The 20,207-nt window shown below is 43.3% G+C and overlaps 1 protein-coding gene across 3 annotated transcripts in view; it reads right to left on the reverse strand.

Annotated features, from left to right (window-relative positions):
- The window catches only part of NR4A3 (nuclear receptor subfamily 4 group A member 3), a 40,611-nt gene that overhangs the window by 9,355 nt on the left and 11,049 nt on the right, over nucleotides 1-20,207 (reverse strand). For all 3 annotated transcript variants that reach the window (XM_058694774.1, XM_058694775.1, XM_058694776.1), the window contains 3 exons: nucleotides 19,712-19,884; nucleotides 9,515-9,714; nucleotides 7,086-7,264 (listed from right to left, as the gene is read on the reverse strand). In XM_058694774.1, coding sequence (XP_058550757.1) covers nucleotides 7,086-7,264; nucleotides 9,515-9,714; nucleotides 19,712-19,884 — 552 coding nt within the window. The remainder of the gene's footprint in view (nucleotides 1-7,085; nucleotides 7,265-9,514; nucleotides 9,715-19,711; nucleotides 19,885-20,207) is intronic.

Consider the following 20,207-nt stretch of genomic DNA (forward strand, 5'->3'; position numbering starts at 1 on the left):
AATCCATCCCAGGTCCTTCCAAATCTCCTTACTAAACAAACAAAAGAGCACATGTAAAACCCTTGGCACGGTGCCTGGCACTGGGTATTTTAAAACGATGGCTATTCTTAATTTCACGGAATCCTAATTACCAATAGATTTCATTGTCCCTTGCTACACAGTGTGGTCCCTCCTCCAGCAGCATCAACATCAAAATGCAGAATCTTGGGCCTTACCCCGGACCTCCGTAATCAGAACGTGCAGTTTAACAAGATGCTTAGTGATTTCATGCACGTGAAAGTTAGGGAAACTCTGCTCTAGTCAATTCTGGTCCCCATGAGATGCCCGGGCCAGTCTGCAACCAGTGGTTGTCTAGCTTCTGTTTGTAAACCTAACTCCCCAGTGCTGCTTGCTCCTGGATCAAGCTTTTCTTATACTGAGCTGAATTTTACAGGGCCCAGTTCTGCCTCTTGGACCCATACAAAAAAGAAATTCTCTTCCTCATGTCAAGCAGCAGGGGATGAGGACAGGGGATGAGGACACCCAATAAGGAAAAGCAAATCCTTCTTTTTTTGAGCAGGTCTCAGGGCACAGGCCAGCATGGAGACCACAGTGAGATAGTTCCAGCTGAAGGGGAAAACGAACCCCAACAAACAAACAGGACCTTCCTGCTCTGAGCTCCCCTTCTTTCTTGGGGAAGTCATCTCACTGCTACCTCTTATTGCATACGTAACATCCTTCACTGCTGGGCGGTCCCCAGAGACACCGAGCCCACACTGATCAGGAAGCCACAGGTTGGTCAGCAGTCTGTGCTGAGGCTGTAATAGTGCTTTCCACTCTGCCTGTCTTTGGTTTATTAGAGTATGTGTCTGTCTCCCTAACGACACCACAAACTCTTTGAGGAGGAGGGATTTGTGTGGCTGGCGCAGAGCAGATGCTCAATAAATATTACTGAATTAATCTGTATTGAAATAAGGTAGTCCTCAGGAATTCAGACTATTTTCTAATAACAAAGTAGTAGGCTAAAAATAATTAATTTTCCTAATTTGGGAGACTTTCTGAAATTCACAATTAACCCATTCATTTAACCAGTATTTGCCATGTGCCAGACGCCTTTAAATGCCAAAGTAATTATAAAGATGAGTAAGACTCTCCCTGCCCTTAAAGAAACCCACAGTCTATTTAGAAAAGAAGAGACACAAATAAGTTACTTAATATAATGTGTATATGCAATTATAGGGATGCAGGAAATTGTTCTGGATTCTCAGGAGAATAGCTAGCTCTTCCTGCAGGTAAGAAAATAACACTTAGGGTAATAATAATGAAGGTTTGGCTAATATTTTTTTCTCTGCAAAGTACACATTAGCTCACTTAATCTTTATAGGAAACCTGCAAGTAGACATTATCTCTGTGAAAAATGAGAAAACTGAGATTCAGAGAGGGTAAGCAACTTAGCCCAAGACTGCCCAGCTAGGAAGTAGCAGAGTGAAGACTTGAACTCAGATCTCCCATCTCCAAATCTTGAGACTACCCCCACCCCTTTTTAAAAAAAGGATATTGCCTTGCCAAGTTGTACACTTAGTTTTCTTTGCAATGCAGCTGATGGCCATATACGATATAAACACAGGGTAACCAGGTAACCACTTAGAATGAGCTCTGGGAAGACAGGTGGTGGAGGGTGTGGCAGGATCAGCCACCTGCCCGGTCCTCCTATGACACTGTTTCGTTGCTTTCTGCCCCTGCTTCAGCCTTCCTTTCTGCTCCTCAATCTTAGAGTTCATGTTCCAACAAGACCAGGAGAAAGATTATAAGGCATAAGAGAAAAAAGTCATTTTCTCACTTGACAGAAGACCTGAGAGGGAAAAGAAAGCTATGGAGAACATCATTTCGTTGAAGTGATTAGCAAGACGGCATTTGGGCACTCAAGATTCTCTCCACCATCTGGTCCAAAATGGCCTTTCCGATCTTTTCCCCCTTTTCGTTATGTGGGAAATGCATTGTACTCTGAGGCTAGATCATAATCCCAGGCCATAAGATAAATATCACATGGAATCAATCTTTTCCCTGAAAATCTTCTAAATTTCCCTACAGTGCAGCTGTCACCACTAGAAGTAGAGAGCCCAGGGCTCACACTGTGTTCATGTCTTCTCCCTCCTGCTCACTCCAGGATACATAGTCATCGAGTATAATAGACTGCACTCCTTTGGTTCTTCTTTCTACTGAGATTACAGGTGCGATTTAACACATGTGATGCAGTGCCACTGTGTTTGCTCTACCCCAGAGGTGCTCAAGTGCTCCATGCCAAGCCCTTGCGATGCTGTTCCCTTGGTCTGGAATGTCCTTCTTCTCAATCTTCCCATGGCTACATGCTACCTCCTTGGGAAGTCATTCGTGACCAGCACTTCAACCTTTCTCTGCCCTAAAAGAGTGAGCAGTAGTCTGGCCTTACCCTGCACTGAATCTGTCCATTTTAAGGACCTGGGCACTAACCACTGCACATCAAGTTCATGACATGAAAATCACATAGGACTTCCTAGTAGGCTATCCATGGCTTATCTTTGCATCCCAAGAAACTGACACCAGGCCTGGCACATAGTAGGACCTCAATATTTATTTAATGAAATTTAATGAATAGATACTTATAAAAATGGTGATTTCACACTAACTTTATGTTTGGGGAGCTTCTTATTTATTAAATATAATTAACCATAACTAGACATCCCCTCACGGATACCCCATCAGAAGCAAAGCCTGTAGGTTGTTCCCATGTCAGGGATGGGGCAGCGGTTAAACAGGGCGGTTAGGGCAGAAAAACTGGGGACTTAAAAACGTTTGACAACCACAACTGTGGGGAATGAGAGCGATCTGAAAGAAACCATTTCCTGCCCCACCTCCCCACCTAGTTTATCACAAGGGGGCCTAGAGAGAGGTGGAAGAAGCAGAAAAGAGAATTAGAAAAGAAAAGCCACGTTTGTGCAAACTTCTAATACTGCGCGGATTCTTAATAATTTTCCTGGAAAAGAGATTGGTTAAAACTTCTAACATTCTGCTTCCTTTTCAAGAGTTCTTCCCTGTGGTTTAGGGGCAGACAATTATTTTGGGATGAATTTCCTGACACCAATAGTCCAACTGGTATTCCACAAACACCCTGTACGATCAGTGGGGCTTATTCAGAAGTGAGGATTTCACGGGAGCCCATATTCAAATGGAAATTAATATCCGCAACAACGCACACTGCTGCTTTCCAGGCACCGCCTTTTCTGCCATTTCCTGACACTTTCACACATTTCAAACACTCTCCCAACCAGCAAGTCACAAAGTATTGCAAGGTCCAGAAATGGGACAAGAGGGGCTAACTTTTCTTGTGGGTTATACCCGCAGCACCTGTAACAACTCTGCACAGGTGGGCGGGACTGAGGGCTGTATCCCATAAAGGACGTGGCCCCGCTGTGCCCAAGTGCTTGGTAAGTGCAACCTCATTTCTTCAATACCAGTGTCATCCTTTGGGCCTCTCAAGCATCCAAGGATCCAAGCATCCAAGGATGCTTGAGATATTCACCAAACTTAATACCTCCTAAAGCCACCACTCACTTCCTCATGCCACAGAGTTTGATTTTCGACTACCTAGGGCTTCCAAGGGGAAGGGGCAGGCGTGTGCCTAATATTGGGGGCTCCCTGTCACCATCACTCCAGGATGGAATGTGGGTGGATGGAGTGCCTATTCTGAATCTGGTCTGGTTCCATCACAAAGCTACTTTCCTGTAATCCATACTGCTGCCTCATGGAATAGTTGTTGTCATCCCCACTTCACAGACGGGAAGACTGAAGTTCAGAGAAAGGAAATGTGTTACTGAATAACACACGCTTGTTAAATGCAAGACCCCACATGCAAACCTGGGGGTGCCAGATCCCATCGTCATGCTGTGTCTGCTGTGCCAAACTGCCTCCTCCCCGAGCACATCCCCACAGAAAGGGCAGCGGGCTGAGCGGCTATAGCCGCAGGACACACAGTGGACTGGACGCAGAGACAGCACTAGCAGCACCTTCTCCCAATTCCTTCTCTGCATTCTCTACACTGAGCTGCCCAGTATCTCCAGGCGGGGACTGTCTGGCACCCACATGTCCTGGCCTCAGAGTCATCTATTAATTTCTACTTAAAGAGTAAACCAACAACAACAAAAGGTGTAAGCCTCAGTGGCTCTCCTCTTAAACCACAGCTCCTGTACCTGAACTGGCCTCTTCCCTCTCATTTGTGCTCAAAGCCAACTGTCAGGGTAGTTCTTTGTAAATGTTTGCTTATTAATATTATTATTATTATTATCATTATTTTGAGAGAAAGAGAGAGAGCGAGCACCAGTGAGGTAGGAGCAGAGAGAGAGGGAAAGAGAGAGAGAATCCCAAGCAGGCTCTGCACTGTCAGTGCAGAGCCCGACGTAGGGCTTGATCCCACAAACCATGAGACCATGACCTGAGCCGACACCAAGAGTGGGATGCTTAGCCGACTGAGCTACCCAGGTAGCTCTTTCTAAATCGCAAGCCTGGCTATGATTCTCCCTTGGTCAAAATTTTCCATGGGTCCCCATTGTCCTCCAAATAAACTCTGACCTCCTCACTGGTGTCAGGGGCTCTTCTTGCCTTGCTCCACCCTTAGCTCTCATGCCAGCCTCACTGCCCAGCACGCTATTTTTTTTTTTTTTTTTTTTTGGTCACTTCCTTCCTGAAACTTATGATAGCCATATTTCCAACGGCTTTAGTGAGTTTTTATTTATCTCTAGAATTCTCAGTCCTTCCATTTTACCCTGGAGATATCCTGTGCCTTTATCAAGGACCATCCCTGCCTTTAACGTTTATTTATTTTTGAGAGAGAGAGACAGAGCATGAGTGGGAGAGGGGCAGACAGAGAAGGAGACACAGAATCTGAAGCAGGCTCCAAGCTCTGAACTGTCAGCGCAGAGCCCGACACGGGGCTGGAACTCACCAACTGCAAGATCATGACCTGAGCTGAAGTCGGACGCTTAACCGACAGAGCTACACAGGCACCTTAGGACCATTCATGCTTTTAATAGATTACCTGTTTTGAGAAGACCACTTCCTACCTTCTATCTCTCAGCACTCTGTGCCCACTCCCCCATCCCTACTATGCCACAACACCCTGTACCACATGCATTAGTTTGTGCATTCTGTCTCCACCAGGGATGTGTGCTATCTCTGAAAACGCACTGACACGCTGCAGAGCACGGAGATCAGTGAACACCTGTTGATTAACTAGACTCAACAGTCATTTCCATAGAGATGTGGCAATGTACTGGTTTTGTTTACTGAAAGCCAAGGCTGGCTCTAGTATTTTTTTTTTTTTTTAATTAACTAAACTCTGTACTTTCTAGTTTTGAATGTTGAACAGTCCTAGGAAGAGCTGAATGGTTTTGAAATTGAGCTGAAGAGCTTAGTTCAAAGGTAGCTTTTGAACCAATTTCACTCCAGTCCTGCTGGGAGCAATAAGCTTGTGCCTTGAACATGCTTATTTTCCTCAGGTGCTCCCACAAGCCATTTGAAAGCCCTCTAAATGGAATTCATCCTCTTCAAGATGGCCTTGCTTCTGTTTTTGTTAATGGCTCCCTCAGAAATCTCTGGTAGGCCCCATCAAAAGAAGGACCAAAAACCTGGAGGAAGTGGGGTTCCACTTGGAACACTGAGGGAACAAAGTAGTGTCTGAGTCCTACTGTAGCATGTGCTAATTACTTCTATTTGCCTTCAGATGAAGCATTAATTGCTGAACCAGCCTAGCCTCTTAAGGCACTCAGACGCATCTCACTGTCATTGACAGGAGATGTCACAAGAAGGTGCATGTGAACAACCCACCTGATGAATGAGAAAAATGGGCCCATTTGCACCAAAGGATGGATTTGGTCCTCTGTGAAGCTCATTATGTTCCTAAAACACATGTTTTCTACAGCTAAGAGTGTAGCAAATCTGAACCTTAATTCCTAGTCCGACAGCCTAGCCCATGCTTGGCTCTGATGACAAGGATGGCAGGTGAGCCCCAGGTCTGGCTAGCCTCTTCTGAAGCCTCCAACCTCTGTCACTGGTTCACCAGGCCCCAGTCTGATGAGAAGGATGAGACTGAACAGGACACTTTGGAAGTGGAGGGAGGGGGGCAAAGGGAGCTGGGGCCTGGGGCTCTGAGAGCAGCCACAAGGAGGTGGTATTTCTTTTCTCACTGATGTGCCTTTCTTTTTCTCTCTCACTCTGTCTTGGGAACCTTTCTCTCCCAAAAGACCAAAAGGGAGAGGGACACCTGCGTGGCTTAGTCGACTGAGTGTCCAACTCTTGGTTTTGGCTCAGGTCACGATCTCACGGTTTGTGGGTTTGAGCCCCAGATCAGGGTCCACACTCACGGCTCAGAGCCTGCTTGGGATTCTCTCTCCGTCTCTCTCTGCCCCTCCCCAGCTCCCTCCCTCTCTCTCTCTCTCTCAAATAAATAAATAAAACTTAAAAAAAAAAAAAAAAGAAAGAAAGGGAGAGGCATCTAGGGGGAAGAAGGCATAACACAGAAATTGAATATGTGCTATGCTTTTGGTTCTCAACCTTTAAAAATTGTTGAGTTGAGCCATTTTTTGCTTTTCATAAATATCTATTTTTCTCAGCTCTCCGCCAAAGTTGCTATATAAAGTTGTAAATAAATAAATAAATAAATAAATAAGGTATGTTTCATATTTTTTGGTTTTACTTTGGGTCACCCACCAAGGACTGGGAGAAAGGGAGACTTGCCCCTTCTGCTCCATAGGAACAGGCTGGTTAAGGTAAACTTCCTTCAAAAACCCCACATAAAAATAACCCAGAAGCAGTTGGTCCAACGTCAACAGAGCTTCTGTGGAAATTCAGATTTTTCCTGAAGGTTCATGGCAGTAAGTTGCAGATATATGTTTCTTTGTTTAAACAAGGTTAAACTTAGCAGATTTTAGAAAAGTGGCAGTCATTATCCTAATTTGTGTGTGTGTGTGTGTGTGTGTGTGTGTGTGATAGCCAAAGCCAGAACCCCTTAACACAGGAAAGGAGAGGAAGGGGGGCTAGGGACACAGCCACTTTGGTGACCAGCTGGTGCTTACCTGTGATCATGCTCAGTGCTGATAGGCATGCTAAGGCTTGGATATCAAGGTTCAGGCTCTGCAAACTTAAGGAAAAGTCTTTAATGGAGTCGAGCCACTCCCCAAATCCACGAAGGCACTGAAGTCGATGCAGGACAAGTCCGTTGCAGAACACAAACTTATCTTCAGCAGTGTTCGACCTATAAGACAAGGTCATGGCGGGTGGGAGAGAGAGACACATTAAATGGGTGTGTTCAGTCTGTCCAACACCATAACACAAAGGCACCTGAGTAACCACGCGGCAGTGTTCAGAACCCAGCGGCCTATGCTGTAAAACCTGCCCAGATACTCTTGATGCCCGAGACTGTGCTCCTGGGATAAACAACCACCGCCACTTGTCTGTGCGAACTTTCTTGGTGAGCATCAGCCCTGGGAAGCTGGGGTGGAGCACTTGTACTCTTATTATGAGAATCAGTTGCCGTCCCACCTGGGATGGGACACAGAGGAGCAGGCACTCCAGGAGCACGGCAGTGAAGCACTGTGCACCGCCTCTTTCTGTAGTGAACACGAGCCTTTTCCCTTCATGGCTCCTTCCCTTCTTATTCTCAAATGTCAAAAACTGAAAAGACCTGAGACTAGACATTATAATTCCACTCTGCAGACTCTAAGAACACCAAGTCCTTGCAACCGCCAGAAGTCAATCACAAAAATAAAAAGTCACTGAAAGTAAAACAGTCATTTTGCATATCCTTCTCTACTTAAAAAAAATTTTTTTTTGACGTTTATTCATTTTTGAGAGACCGAGAGAGAGACGGAGTGTGAGTGGGGGAGGGGCAGAGAGAGAGGAGACACAGAATCTGAAGCAGGCTCCAGGCTCTGAGCTGTCAGCACAGAGCCTAATGCAGGGCTCGCAGAGCTCAAACTCACCAACTGCAAGATCGTGACCTGAGCTGAAGTCAGATGCTTAACCGACTGAACCACCCAGGTGCCCCGGTGCAGGGCTATTTCTACATCTGCCTGATAGTTTATATTATGTGCATCATCACCTCGTTTGTCTCTCATGACAGGTGCCTTGGAACACCTAGATGTCACCACTTAGCTATGGGGCCTACGCCACTCTTAATCGCTCCTTTTCCTTACCTGTAAAACAGGAATCCCGATTGCTACCTCTTAATATTGTTGTGGGAATGAAATAAAGGATCTGAAAGATTATGCACCGGGCCTGGTACACAAGGGGAGCTCAAAGAGCAACAGGTGTAACTAATTCTGAATTCTCTGTGGTCCTTACTTGAATCTTACCTTTCCTTTCATTTTCCAGTCTCTTGCTACATATTTGTCTCTTTTAGCCTATTGCGATAAGTTAATATCTCTTAATTTGTGCTTCTTGGATGAGTAGTTTCATTCATTCATTCACTTAGCAAGTATTTCCTTAGGACCAAGTATATGCCATTCCTGGAGCCAGGCACTGGAGAAAACTTAGTGAATGGGGCATATGTGGCACCTGCCTGTGGGGAGCTTATCCCTTACTTAATCCTTTGCTGTCTGCCTAACAAGTGACAGTCACATTGCTGGCTTGGCTCCTGTGCACACGGCTTGGCTGTAATTATGCTAATTACTGACTCCTTAGATGTAACTCCTCCTCTCTCTCATAGATCCCGCCACAGAGGCATACAAAGGACACAATCGTTCAGTCTCAGTATTTAAAACATGGACCTCAGGCCACTGGCTTCAGAATTGCTGAAACATGAGTTAAAAATGCAGATTTCTGAACGTTCTCCAAGGTAGCTCCAAACCAAAATAGTTGGGAATGAGGCACGGGAATCTGCAGTTTAAACAAGAGTTTCTGGTAACACAGTATGAAAAGCTTAGATCCCAGGTTCCAGCTTTTTGAAAATTCACTGCCATTCTGTCTTTGGTGTCACTGAGTAGGATAGGTTGAACCAAATCTTTTGATCCAGATTCTCCTGCAGTAAACACTGAGGGGTTGAGAAGCCGTGGGAACTCTTTAGAGCCCCAGCTTGGGTACTAGGACAGTAACTTGTCAAATAGAAACCCATGAGGTAAATGCAATGTTCAAAACAAAAACTTGCTGCCAGGAAATACCTTATGCACCATGAGAGAATCTTCACAGAATCACAGAATGCTGGAACTGCAATGGGCTTCAGAGATCAACAAATCTAACCTCATTTTACAAAGGAAAGTAAACTTCAGGTGAGGCCACTGACCTGTCCAGGGTCTTATAGCAAGTGCATGTTAGAACTGAGACTAGGACCCAGGTGTCCTGGCTACCAGTCCAGTGCTCTACCCACTGCCCGGTTTTTTAATGCCTGACCAAATTTCCTATTTCTTTCCTGAGCAAACTTTTCACCGATGACTCAGTTAACAAACCCAGCAGGTTTCCAACTGCTTCAAAGCAAGGAGAGAACGAAAAAAAGATAAATAGTGATTACCTGATGGAAAGTCTGAGAACAAACAGCTCCAAAAAGGCTGATTCTATAAGTAATGTCTGATCTTCTTTGGGGAGATCAGTAAACCCGGGAATCTTTTCCGCCCAGCTTCTGGATACATCGATGGAGGCTGTCAGGAGATTGTAGAACTGTTGCACATGTTCGGCATCTGTGCCTGCAGCGGCCTGTTCGGTGGGGCAGTACTGGAATGCAAACCACACACAACAGCATTATCTCAGTGCAGCAGAAGCAGCAGCAGTCTTAACAAGCTGGCTCTTCCCAGGCCATCAGTGCCTAAATCTTCACTTTTAGGTCTCACATAAACACTTTTTTTTTTTTTTTTTTTTGCACTTAGTCTCATCTGATTCTCACAATGTAAACAGAGCAAATTTTGTTACCTCTTCACAGACAAAAGAAATCTGGTTAAGTCCCATTAGTGCAGTGGTTTTCAATCTTGATGCAATCATCTGGGGAGCTTTAAAAAACACTGTGTCTAGCTCCTAGGCACAGAGATTCTACTTTAGCTGGTCTGGGGTGGAGACTGGTCAGCAGGAATTTCAAAGGCTCCCCAGGTGATTCCAAAGAGCAGCCATTGTTAAGAACCATTACCCCTAGAGGTTTGTGTCCAAGTAGGCCTCCAGGGTCTACTGATTCCAGGAGAGCATGGCTGTCTCCAAGCAAGATGCTCATTAAGCCACAGTTCTCAAAGTGTAGTCCCTGAGAATGTGCCAGAAATGAACATCTTGGGCCTCATCCCAGACCTGCAGAAGCAGAAACTCTGAGGGTAGGACCAAGAAACTGTTTTATTAAGATCTCTAGCTGATTCTCATGGACACTGGAGTCTAGGAATCACAGAATTAACCAACAGGAGAAGAGAATGATTTTTGCTTGCTGTGACATAAACCAAATCAGGAAGGGGATGGGAGGGTGTCTTCTTAGTAGGGCCCAGACAGTTATGTGCTATCAGACTCAGGACTTGTGGGTACTAAAATGAATGGAAGTTAAAAAAAAAAAAAAAAAGAAAATTCAGTTCCTCAGTCACACTAGCCATATTTTAAGTACTCAAAAGCCATGTGTGGTATATAGAATATTTCCATCACTGCAGAATATTCTATTGGATGGCATTGATCTAAAGGATCCCAGGAGAAGAAAGGTACAAGTAGGAATGAAGTTCCTGCCCAGCTTTTGGATATTCTGGTAGAGTCAAGGTTTTGCCTGAGTCACTGGAGGAAAAAAATCTTTCCTGCTTTAGGCAGGAAGATTGATATAGCAAGATAATAATCAAGGGACAACCAACAACACAGAGACTTAAGAGATCTGAAGAAATATTCATGTAAATATGTGCATCATTTCCTTAAGTGTGCATTTGCGTCCTTTCTCTCAGCTCCTCCTGGGATATGGATTTTAATCCTTATTTTGCAGATGAGAAAACTCTGGCTCAGAGGGAATTCAGAGAGGTTAAGAGACTTTCCCAAGGTACACGACCAACAGTGGTCCAGTTAAGACTTAAACATGGCCCTGTGTGTTCCGCTCCTACACTTCCTGGCTGTTAATGTGTCTGATGTTCCCAACTGGTAGCTGTGGGATAGTTTTAAAAAGCATTTTGCTTTGCTCTAATTGGAGGTCTCTGGGTGTGTATTCATTTGGTCCCATGTTTTGTCAGCAGCACAGTGACTGGCACATAATGGACCCCCAATAAAGTGTTGTTGCATATTGTGCAATGAAAGAATAGTCATGGGACTGCCTAGGTTTGCCACAACGCCCTAACCTGACTGGAGGAGGAACCGTCAATAAGCACCAGGTACCAACTGAGAACGTAGACACGAGGAAATGAGACATTTCTCTCAATTGGGTCTCTTTTGTTCCCCTTTCTGCATTCCCAGGAGGCATACGAAATAACAAAAGACACCATCAGTCGGAGGGCCCAGCTGCTTTAATCCTAGATTTGTCCAGGTCCCTAATTTGTAAAATAATGTAGCTCTGCAGCTTACTTTAGTTACCTGGGGTAAAAGACTTCACTTTTCTGAGCCTCAGTTTTCTCCTCTGTAAAATGGGGATAATAGCCTCCTCGAGATTCTGTTGTAAGGATTATATGTGATAATATTCGTGAAGGGCCCAGGACAAGGAAGATGATTGATGATGACAGTGACAATACTGATAACAATTATGATACTTGGAACTAACACTGACCCTCCACTTCCTTATTTATAAAATGGGGAAAGGGGAAAGTTAGAAAAAACTGGAAGATTTCCAATTCTCAGCCCTGACTTTCTAGGATCCATCAGGTCCAGTTTGGAGTCCTGGCTCCTCCGCTCTCAATAATCCCACGCAGGGCTTGGGTTCTCTGAAGCCCTGGATGTTTCTGTGATGTGGTGGGACTCCACAGGAGCAAAGTCCAGGAGAAGGAAGTAGTCCTTCTTCCCACAGATAGTCAAGGATGTCAGCATGATCCTGGTGTCATGACACTTCCCAACACTTTCTTTCAGCACATACACTACTAACTGGAGGAGAGTAGAAAAAGGGATTTTATTTTTTTGCTTTCTCTTCTTATATGAATCTAATTCCATATGACCTCCAAGGACAGGAGGAAAACGCCCTTTAGGAAGCCGACAGCTCTACATGTGAAACTCCTGAGTGATAACTGGAGTAGAGAAAAGAATGTTGGACCAGGCAGCAGGTCATGGGGTCCTCCCCTAGGCTCTAGTATTGACTTGCTGTGCTGCCCTCGACAAGTCGCTTAACTTCTCTGGAGAAGGAAGGGACTGGGCTACCTGATTTTGAAGATTCCATCTGGCTCTTTGCATTCAGCTGTCTTTCTCTTATTGATTTCTAGTTTAATTCCATTGTGGTTTGACAACAGACATTGTCTATTTTCTATTCTTTGAAATTTGTTGAGGTGTATTTTCTGGCACAGACGATCATCTATCCTGGCAAATGTTCCAAATGTTGGTTCTTGCATTCGATGATTCTAAGTGTTGCTAATCATACCAGGTATGATGTTACTGCCTGGAATTTGACACTGATTCAGCATTATTTTGTTTTAAAATAGTATGTTAAACAATTGTATGTTTGGTTAAAAAGACCAAAGGTTGTAAACTTTTCCCTAGGAATGGCACCTAGCAGCTCCCTCCTGTGCTGACTTCTCTGAAACCATGGCTCACAACTCAATAATCACTCTGCTTTCAATATTTGCTCAGAATCCTCTGGAGTGTTTAGCTTCCACCCAGCATCCTCTGCAGGGCTCTGTCCCTGCTGGGCTCACATTTCATGCATCCTGCACACAGGGAGATGTAGACCCTGTGTACCCTGCGTGGGTAGTTGTCTGTGATGGAGTCCAGCAAGGAGAAAAGCCAGCAGGCCTGGCATGCCAGACTCCAGCCAGACCCTCTGGGCTTCACCTGCAGTGATTCTGGTCCACATTCTAGAATTCTGGGGCCAAACTGGATTCAGCCTGAGCCACCAGTAACTTGCGGGTGACTGGTGGGTCAGCATCCAATGCTAGAGGAAAAGACAAACCCAGTGTTGCCTCTACTGAACATAAGATTTAAAGAAACAGAACAAAACATTTTAGATACTTTCTCACCTGGCCTAGCAGTTTTTATCAAACCTCACCAAGGCATACTGGCCCTGGAGTTGGATGAACCAGATCCCCATTCTCTGCTTCTGTTCTCCTCTACATTACTCTGTCTCTGGGCTAGGCAGGTTTGGGGTTCACCAGAGAAAATCTGGAAACATTTGTTTATTGATCATTCCAATTGAATTTTGGTGAAACAGAGAATGACTTTAAAAAATGAATCTTTTTTTTCCTGTTTATGCTTTTTATTCCAGCCTGTATGCATAATTTTATGCATCAAAAAAATCTGTCTTTACTTCTAATCAAAGACACAGTATTACATTTACTAGCCATTTAGAAGAGGATACAGCTAATGTCTGATGGAAGTTTCTCCAAATTACCTAGAATGAGAATCTAAAGCTGAAAACAACCACAGAGGTTAGTTTCCATATGGCAATAATATGGCTGTGTAGATCAGACTTCAGAAACAACGCTGGCCTAAAATAAATTATTCGAATGGGAATCCAGTGAGACCCTTGGTGAATGCCAGCCCTACATTAGCAATGTGACATTTTCATAGCAGAATGGAATCTGATATTATTTACTCTCTCACTGCCAGTCCAGGCTAAATATGTAAAATGTCCTAAGAATGTTTTATCTCCCTGTAGAAGATTATTTTTCCCTGAGTCTTTATATTTCTTTATACATTTTAGATGTGATCACTACATATGAGCCAAACTACGTACACATATTCTTAGGTTCTTACACTATAAAAAGTGACACTTTAAAAACTGGCAATGAATATGTTTTCCCCCAAATTTCTTCTTTTCTGATCTAACCGCCTCCCCTGCTAAAAAAAACAAAACAAAACAAAACAAAAAAGCCTCCTCTCCTCCCACTAATGGCATCACCACAGTTATACATTTGCTTACTTTCTCTATCCTTCATGTCAGCTGCATGAGGGTGGGACTCTTTTGCTCAAAAATGTGTCTGCTGCTCTAGAACAGTGCCTGACACCCAGTAGCCATTGAATAAATATTTTTTAAACGACTTAGTTACTTTCCGGAAAATTTTTATGTCTATTGCCCATCCCTTCTCAGTCTCAAAAAAGGCTGGGAAATAGATTTGAGGTAAAACTGGATTGTTCTTATTAAACTATATTGGTGATTCTCAACCCCTAGTGTGTCAACAGGTCATCTGAGGCACTTGTTAAAAAACAGATTTCTGTCTGCCTCCTCCTCTGCTCCCCGTTCTGATTCCGTAGGTCTGGGTGTGGCCCAGGAATCTGAATTTTTAAGCAAACACCCTAGGTCCTTTGGCACACCACACTTTGGGAAATGCTGAGCCCTACCCACAGTGGAATTACAGCAAGTATAATGGTCAGAGGGTCAGGGAAGAAGGCTGGAAGGGATCGTGGCAGTGCATTTAGTCCAATCTCCTCACCATTCAGTTGAGGAAACGAAAGCCCACCGTAGCGCAGGAGCTGGCCTGAAATCATCTAGGGAATTGGTGGCAATTTGAGAGGGTTTTCTGAGTAGCTTCATGAAAACAGTTTTTTTGCAGAGTTTTTATACTGTTTACTTTGTAGTCTAACACGCGTTCGCCCCGTTGTTTCTTATTAACATATTTAAATGCCATTTGCTGGTGCCTGGTTTTACCCCAGCAGCATCTCTTGTATTTGGAATCTCTTACTACACTGAGTGATACCAATTACCAAGCAACATCCTAGTTTCCTGAAAAATACTTGAAATGACCAACTAATGAGGACCTTAAGTATATTTCCTCATCAGTAATTATGCAGGCTCTGAAGCCAAGCCCAGTATCTATATATACTTGTATTGCTAAATGAAAAGCAACTGTGGGACAGAGAATAGCTACATTTCAAGGAGAAACAAATCAAACATGACATGTTTTGACTGCCCTGATATACAATGATCTGAGCTCACTTTTGAAGGAGAGAAGTTTGGCCCAAAGGAGAAGTGAAGGTCTTAAAGCCAGGAACACTTTCACAGAGCGAGGAGCTCTCTCTCTCCCTGGCCTCTAAAACATGCATTCCCTCTGTGACCTGGAACGCAACCCCTCAACCTCCCTTTCCCACAAATGAGAAAAACCTGCTCACTTACTACCTTAAAGGCACACATGCCTGAACAAGAAGGTTAGAACACACCTGCGGGCAAACATTTTCTCCTTTCTCTATTTACCTGATTCACAGGGGAAACTGGCATAGTCATGTCAATAAGTTGTCTTGGTCAAGTCAACTGTCTGATGCAAGTCTGACAGGGCAAATTCTTATTTAAATGTAGTAAGTTATGGATACACACGAAACTGTTAACATTGGTTAACCGCTGAGGAGTGGGATTAGTCAGGAATAAATGAAGAAGAGACTTTCATTTTTCACTTTATCCTCTTCTAAAAGGGTTACCTTAAAAAACCAATGGGCATATATTACTATTATTGTAATTTCTAAAAACTTAATAAGGGTTCTATTTAAAAAAGAACTAGTGAGGAGTGAGGAGTGCCTGGGTGGCTCAGTCGGTTAAGTGTCCGACTTGACTCTTGGTTTCAGCTCAGGTCATGATCTCACAGTTTTCATCCCAATCCTGCTTGGTTGGGATTCTGTGCCTCTCTCTCACTGCCTGCTCCTCCCCCACTGACGCTGTCTCTGTCTCTCCCAAAATAAATAAATTAAAAAAAAATAAATTAAAAAAACCCTAGTAAATTGTCACTAAATAGAAATGGCAGTATGGTGAAACAGAAACTTAATACTTGCAGTGATGAGATTTGGATCTAGCCCTGGCTCTGCCACTGACCTTAGGCAAGGCACTTAACTCCTTTAAGCCTCTATTTACTCCTCTGAAAATATGGGGGTTGGATTAGATGATCTCAAGGTCACCTCCAGTTTTGTAAATTTGTGTTGAGTATATATACATATTAATATACATATACACACATGCGTATATAAGCATAAAGAAAAGGTATTAAGAAAACTGAATTTCAATGAATGGCATTCCTAAAAAAATTACTGAAACCATAAATTATAACACATAAAGCTGTGGCATAAGTGAAATTGTGTAAGAACATATGAGATAGCACCTAGCTCAAAGTAGGCACTCAGTAAATTCATTTTACTTCATTCATTTTATGTTAATGCTTTTTAGAGATCAAAGCAAGTTCAATCTTGTTAAATAACAAGTTACCTAACACATATTATTAATATATATGTATATATAAATATAAATTCATATAAATGAAAAAACCATTTGCATTTGGGACAACAAAGTAAACCCCAGAATCACCAAATTTTAGAATTGGAAGGAATTGAACTTCCAAAATAACTTCTCTGCTTGTGAGAAATCCTGTTATGTGTTCTCCTTAGTTACTTCTTGGGTTGTTACTTCTTAGTTACTTCCACAGGAGCTCTTGTGGCTCGGAGAGCTCATCCTTATCTTCAGAATGAGCTGGAAGGGGCCCCCTTCTTCTCCCTCTAGATTTGCCCTTGGGAGCACCAGTCTTCTTTCCACAGGGTAAAAGGATGACCTAGTCCTGCCAAACTTTTTCCCTTCTCATCCAGTTATCTTCATTTTCTCCAACCAGCCTTGCAAGTTTCCAGAAAAGGTGTGTCCACATCCCTCTTAAACTCCAGTTTGGGACTGGACTTAATCCTTGAAGTGTGGTCTCACAGGACAGTCTATGGGACCACCACCAACTTGGTTCTGGTCCTATACTTTTACCACTGCAGCCCAAGGTAACCCAGCATCCCTTCCTTTCACCACACATGTACTTTGTTGTTCATAGTGAGTGTGCATGGAATAAAGCCCCAAGATCTTCTTAACACGAACTACCGATGGGCCAAGGCTCTCCCATGCTTTAAAATTCTAAATACCGAGCTTCATATTTATTTTTCTTAACTTTGTTCATGATGGCTTCAGCCCATCCTGCTCCAACCTGTCGAAATCACTCTGAATGTTGATACTGACATCCATCATATTAGCGATCCCTCCCAGCTTTCTGTCATCTGCAAATGTGATCAGCATGCCTTCTATGCCTTCATCCAAGTTTTTGATGAAAACTCACTGTATTTTTAAAAAGTCTTTTAATTTAATTGATTTTGGTCCAAGTTTTGATAATTTTGTAAAGCTATCTCAAAGCAGGAGAATCCAAGTTATGAGGTTCAATCTGATTCCAAAACAATGCAATTAAAATAAATACGCTTTACAGAATTGAGCAAGGCTCCCAAGGTAGTATCAATGTGACCCAGACTCAGGCATGGTCAATCTGCTATTTTGGACAAAGCTAACAATTAAATTGGATAAATGTTTGTTGATGAGGATGATGACTCTAGTCTAACACACTGAATAGTGCAGAGGCAAGCAAACACACTGGATTGATTTTTCTGTGTGGAGACAGTTCCCAGCTGGGGCAATTCAAAGTGCTGGAGATGGTTTGCCACTGAATGACTAATTAGGCCATGTAGACCAATAAATGGATAATTTTGGGCCAAAAAATCACTTTTGGGGCCTAAAATCTCTGCACTGATCATCATTAGTGATTTCCAATACCCTGGAACAACGTCAGACTGTGTGCGACAGCCTCAGTGTTGGCAGTGTGGAACAGCTTCGTTAATTCAGACTAATTGCACAAGGGGAGGCCAAAGTTGCTTCAGGGAGGAGACATCTTTATTCCCAAATGCCTTTCTAGCACCCACTCTCATTGAAACCAGAGACACAGGGAAGGAAGCATGGTATGTAGGGGCTCAGATTTTGGGGTCCAACACACTTGGCTTCTAATTGTCTCTCTGATGCATGGCTAGGTGACCTTGGGTAAGTCACTCCTTTCACCTCTCCAGTTTTAATCTCCTCATCTGTGAAACAGATAAGATAACACCTACCTTAATGGTATTGCTGGATGGTGCCTGACATTTGTTGTGTTCACACTTATGAATACATTCAAACAAATGGTAAAGTAGGGAAGGTTGGTCAAGGAGATAATGTACAGCGTACTGTGCTAAAGCTTTGACAAGTACCATCCTATTGAATCTTCTTCACAAACCACCCCAGGAAGTAGATATCATTGTTATTATTCTATCACACAGATGAGGAAACTGAGGCATTAAAAGGTTTAGTCAGTTGCTCAAGGTCACCATCTACTAAATGATGGTTGTTTGGTTTTTCTCCTAGGCCTGCATGTTTCCAAAGCCTAAGCCCTTAACCATTGCATTATTCTGTTATACTATTATTTGAGACTTGACTTTAGTTAAGAGATGCTACTTGTAATCAGAATAAGAGTCCTCAACCTTTGGTGCTAAGGATCTACCATGATTCTCATGTGAAGTCTTGTGATCAGGTGTGGAGAGGAGGCTTCACCGCCTATAATGAGGCTGAGGAGGAGGGAAGGAGGATCACAGCGGGTTTACCAATCACCCCTTCATTTCTGTCAACACTGCAACCCAAAAGGAGGGCACGAAGCAGATATACACACATCTTTGCCAGCTCTTCTGTCAAAAACCTGAAATACTGATGAGACCTGGGGAGGGCAATCTGGAAGTAGCTGCTAAGCCAGATCAACCAACTGGAGATCCCTGGACTTGCCTCTCTCTCATCTGTGTGCAAACTGTGTTTATAAGTTTTCTTGTATCAGAGAGGGGGTAACCATCCTCACCGTTCATGGTTTTTTAAATGATGAAATGAGACAACACACCACAATGTCTAGCATGTAGAAATAGCTCAATAACTGTGTTTTTTCCCCCTTTCTTTCCAACTCTGGTGAGACCCCATCTTATTAGAAGTTTCCCTTCTAAGTCTTTTTCAAAACTGCCTTTCAGTAAAGTTTATACATTTGCTCAGAAAATCCCTTCTCATGGTCCGCCTCTGTGTTATCCAAATTTCCAGGAATTTTCACAGTTCAAGCTGATGATATTTTACTATATCTCATATGAAATAAAAATATTGATATGCCTTGGTTGACTTCAATAACAATATTGGTGCTTATTTTACGTTTTTCAAAACCATCATTCGTGTGTGACTGATGTTCAAAACATCCCGCTGGGGTTAAATATTGTAATCATCTCCACTGTGGGGATGAGAAAGCCAAGAGCAGGAGCCAGGTGACACAGGCAGGAAGCAGCAGAGGCAGCATTCCATCCCAGTGTCCCTGACACTTCCCAAAGTCAAAGCCAGAGCTTGCTCCTCTCCATCAGTGGTCTAGTCCCTCTATTCAGAGGGCAGGTCAATCAATGCCCATGCAGTTGGGTAAACTGCTTAAGGATAACTTGAGGCCCACCCAGATGGTATGATCACAATATGAAAAAAATTGGTAGTCATTTCCTCTAAACCGTGAAAGAAATCTACACACTGTAATTCACCTGTGCAGATTTTCGTTGGCACAACCACCAGGAATCCTACAACAATGGTATGACAGGTGCAGCACCGTCAGGGTCATTTGTTAAGGCATTTAGAGATCCAATAAGGCAAAAATGATTTGGTGCAATGGACGCACCGGAATTGCTAAATGAGTGAGAAATATAGGAGAGGTATGAAAACTGTTTAGTACAGTGCCAGGCACAAAGTCATTCAATCTACTCTCGTTAGTAGTATCATGAATAGAGACTCTGATCATTCATTCGAAAAGCAGGACATCACAAAACTTACTCTGGAGTAATCGAGATCTCTGGGTGTTGAGTCTGTTAAAGCTCGGACAAGGGCATTCATCATACAGATCGGAGGAGAAGGTGGAGAGGGCTGAGAAGGTTCCTGCTGTAATGGGCTCTTTGGTTTGGAAGGCAGCCGACCTCTCCTCCCTTTCAGACTATCTGTACGGACAACTGATACCGAGAGAAAGAAAGAAAAAATGTCTTCAGAGATATCCACGAAGAGCCATAAATCACAAAAAGGAATCAAAACACATTACAGTGGAGCAATCATTAATGGGACCAACCATTTAAAGGTGGCAGTAAGTTTGGAATGATATGCGCACAATGATTTAATGAGAGTTGAAACAAGCAGAATAAAAGCCACCCATACTTACATTTGGTAATGAATTAGCCCTAAAAGTCTCCTTCTTAAATAGAACAGAGATGTATGTACACAAGCTCTCTATTGATTTTGAGAAATTAGAATAAGTAGTCCTCAGCTATTTTTAAATGCT

This window comes from Neofelis nebulosa, chromosome 12 (assembly GCF_028018385.1).
Source record: "Neofelis nebulosa isolate mNeoNeb1 chromosome 12, mNeoNeb1.pri, whole genome shotgun sequence".
In the NCBI taxonomy this organism is placed as follows: Eukaryota; Metazoa; Chordata; class Mammalia; order Carnivora; family Felidae; genus Neofelis; species Neofelis nebulosa.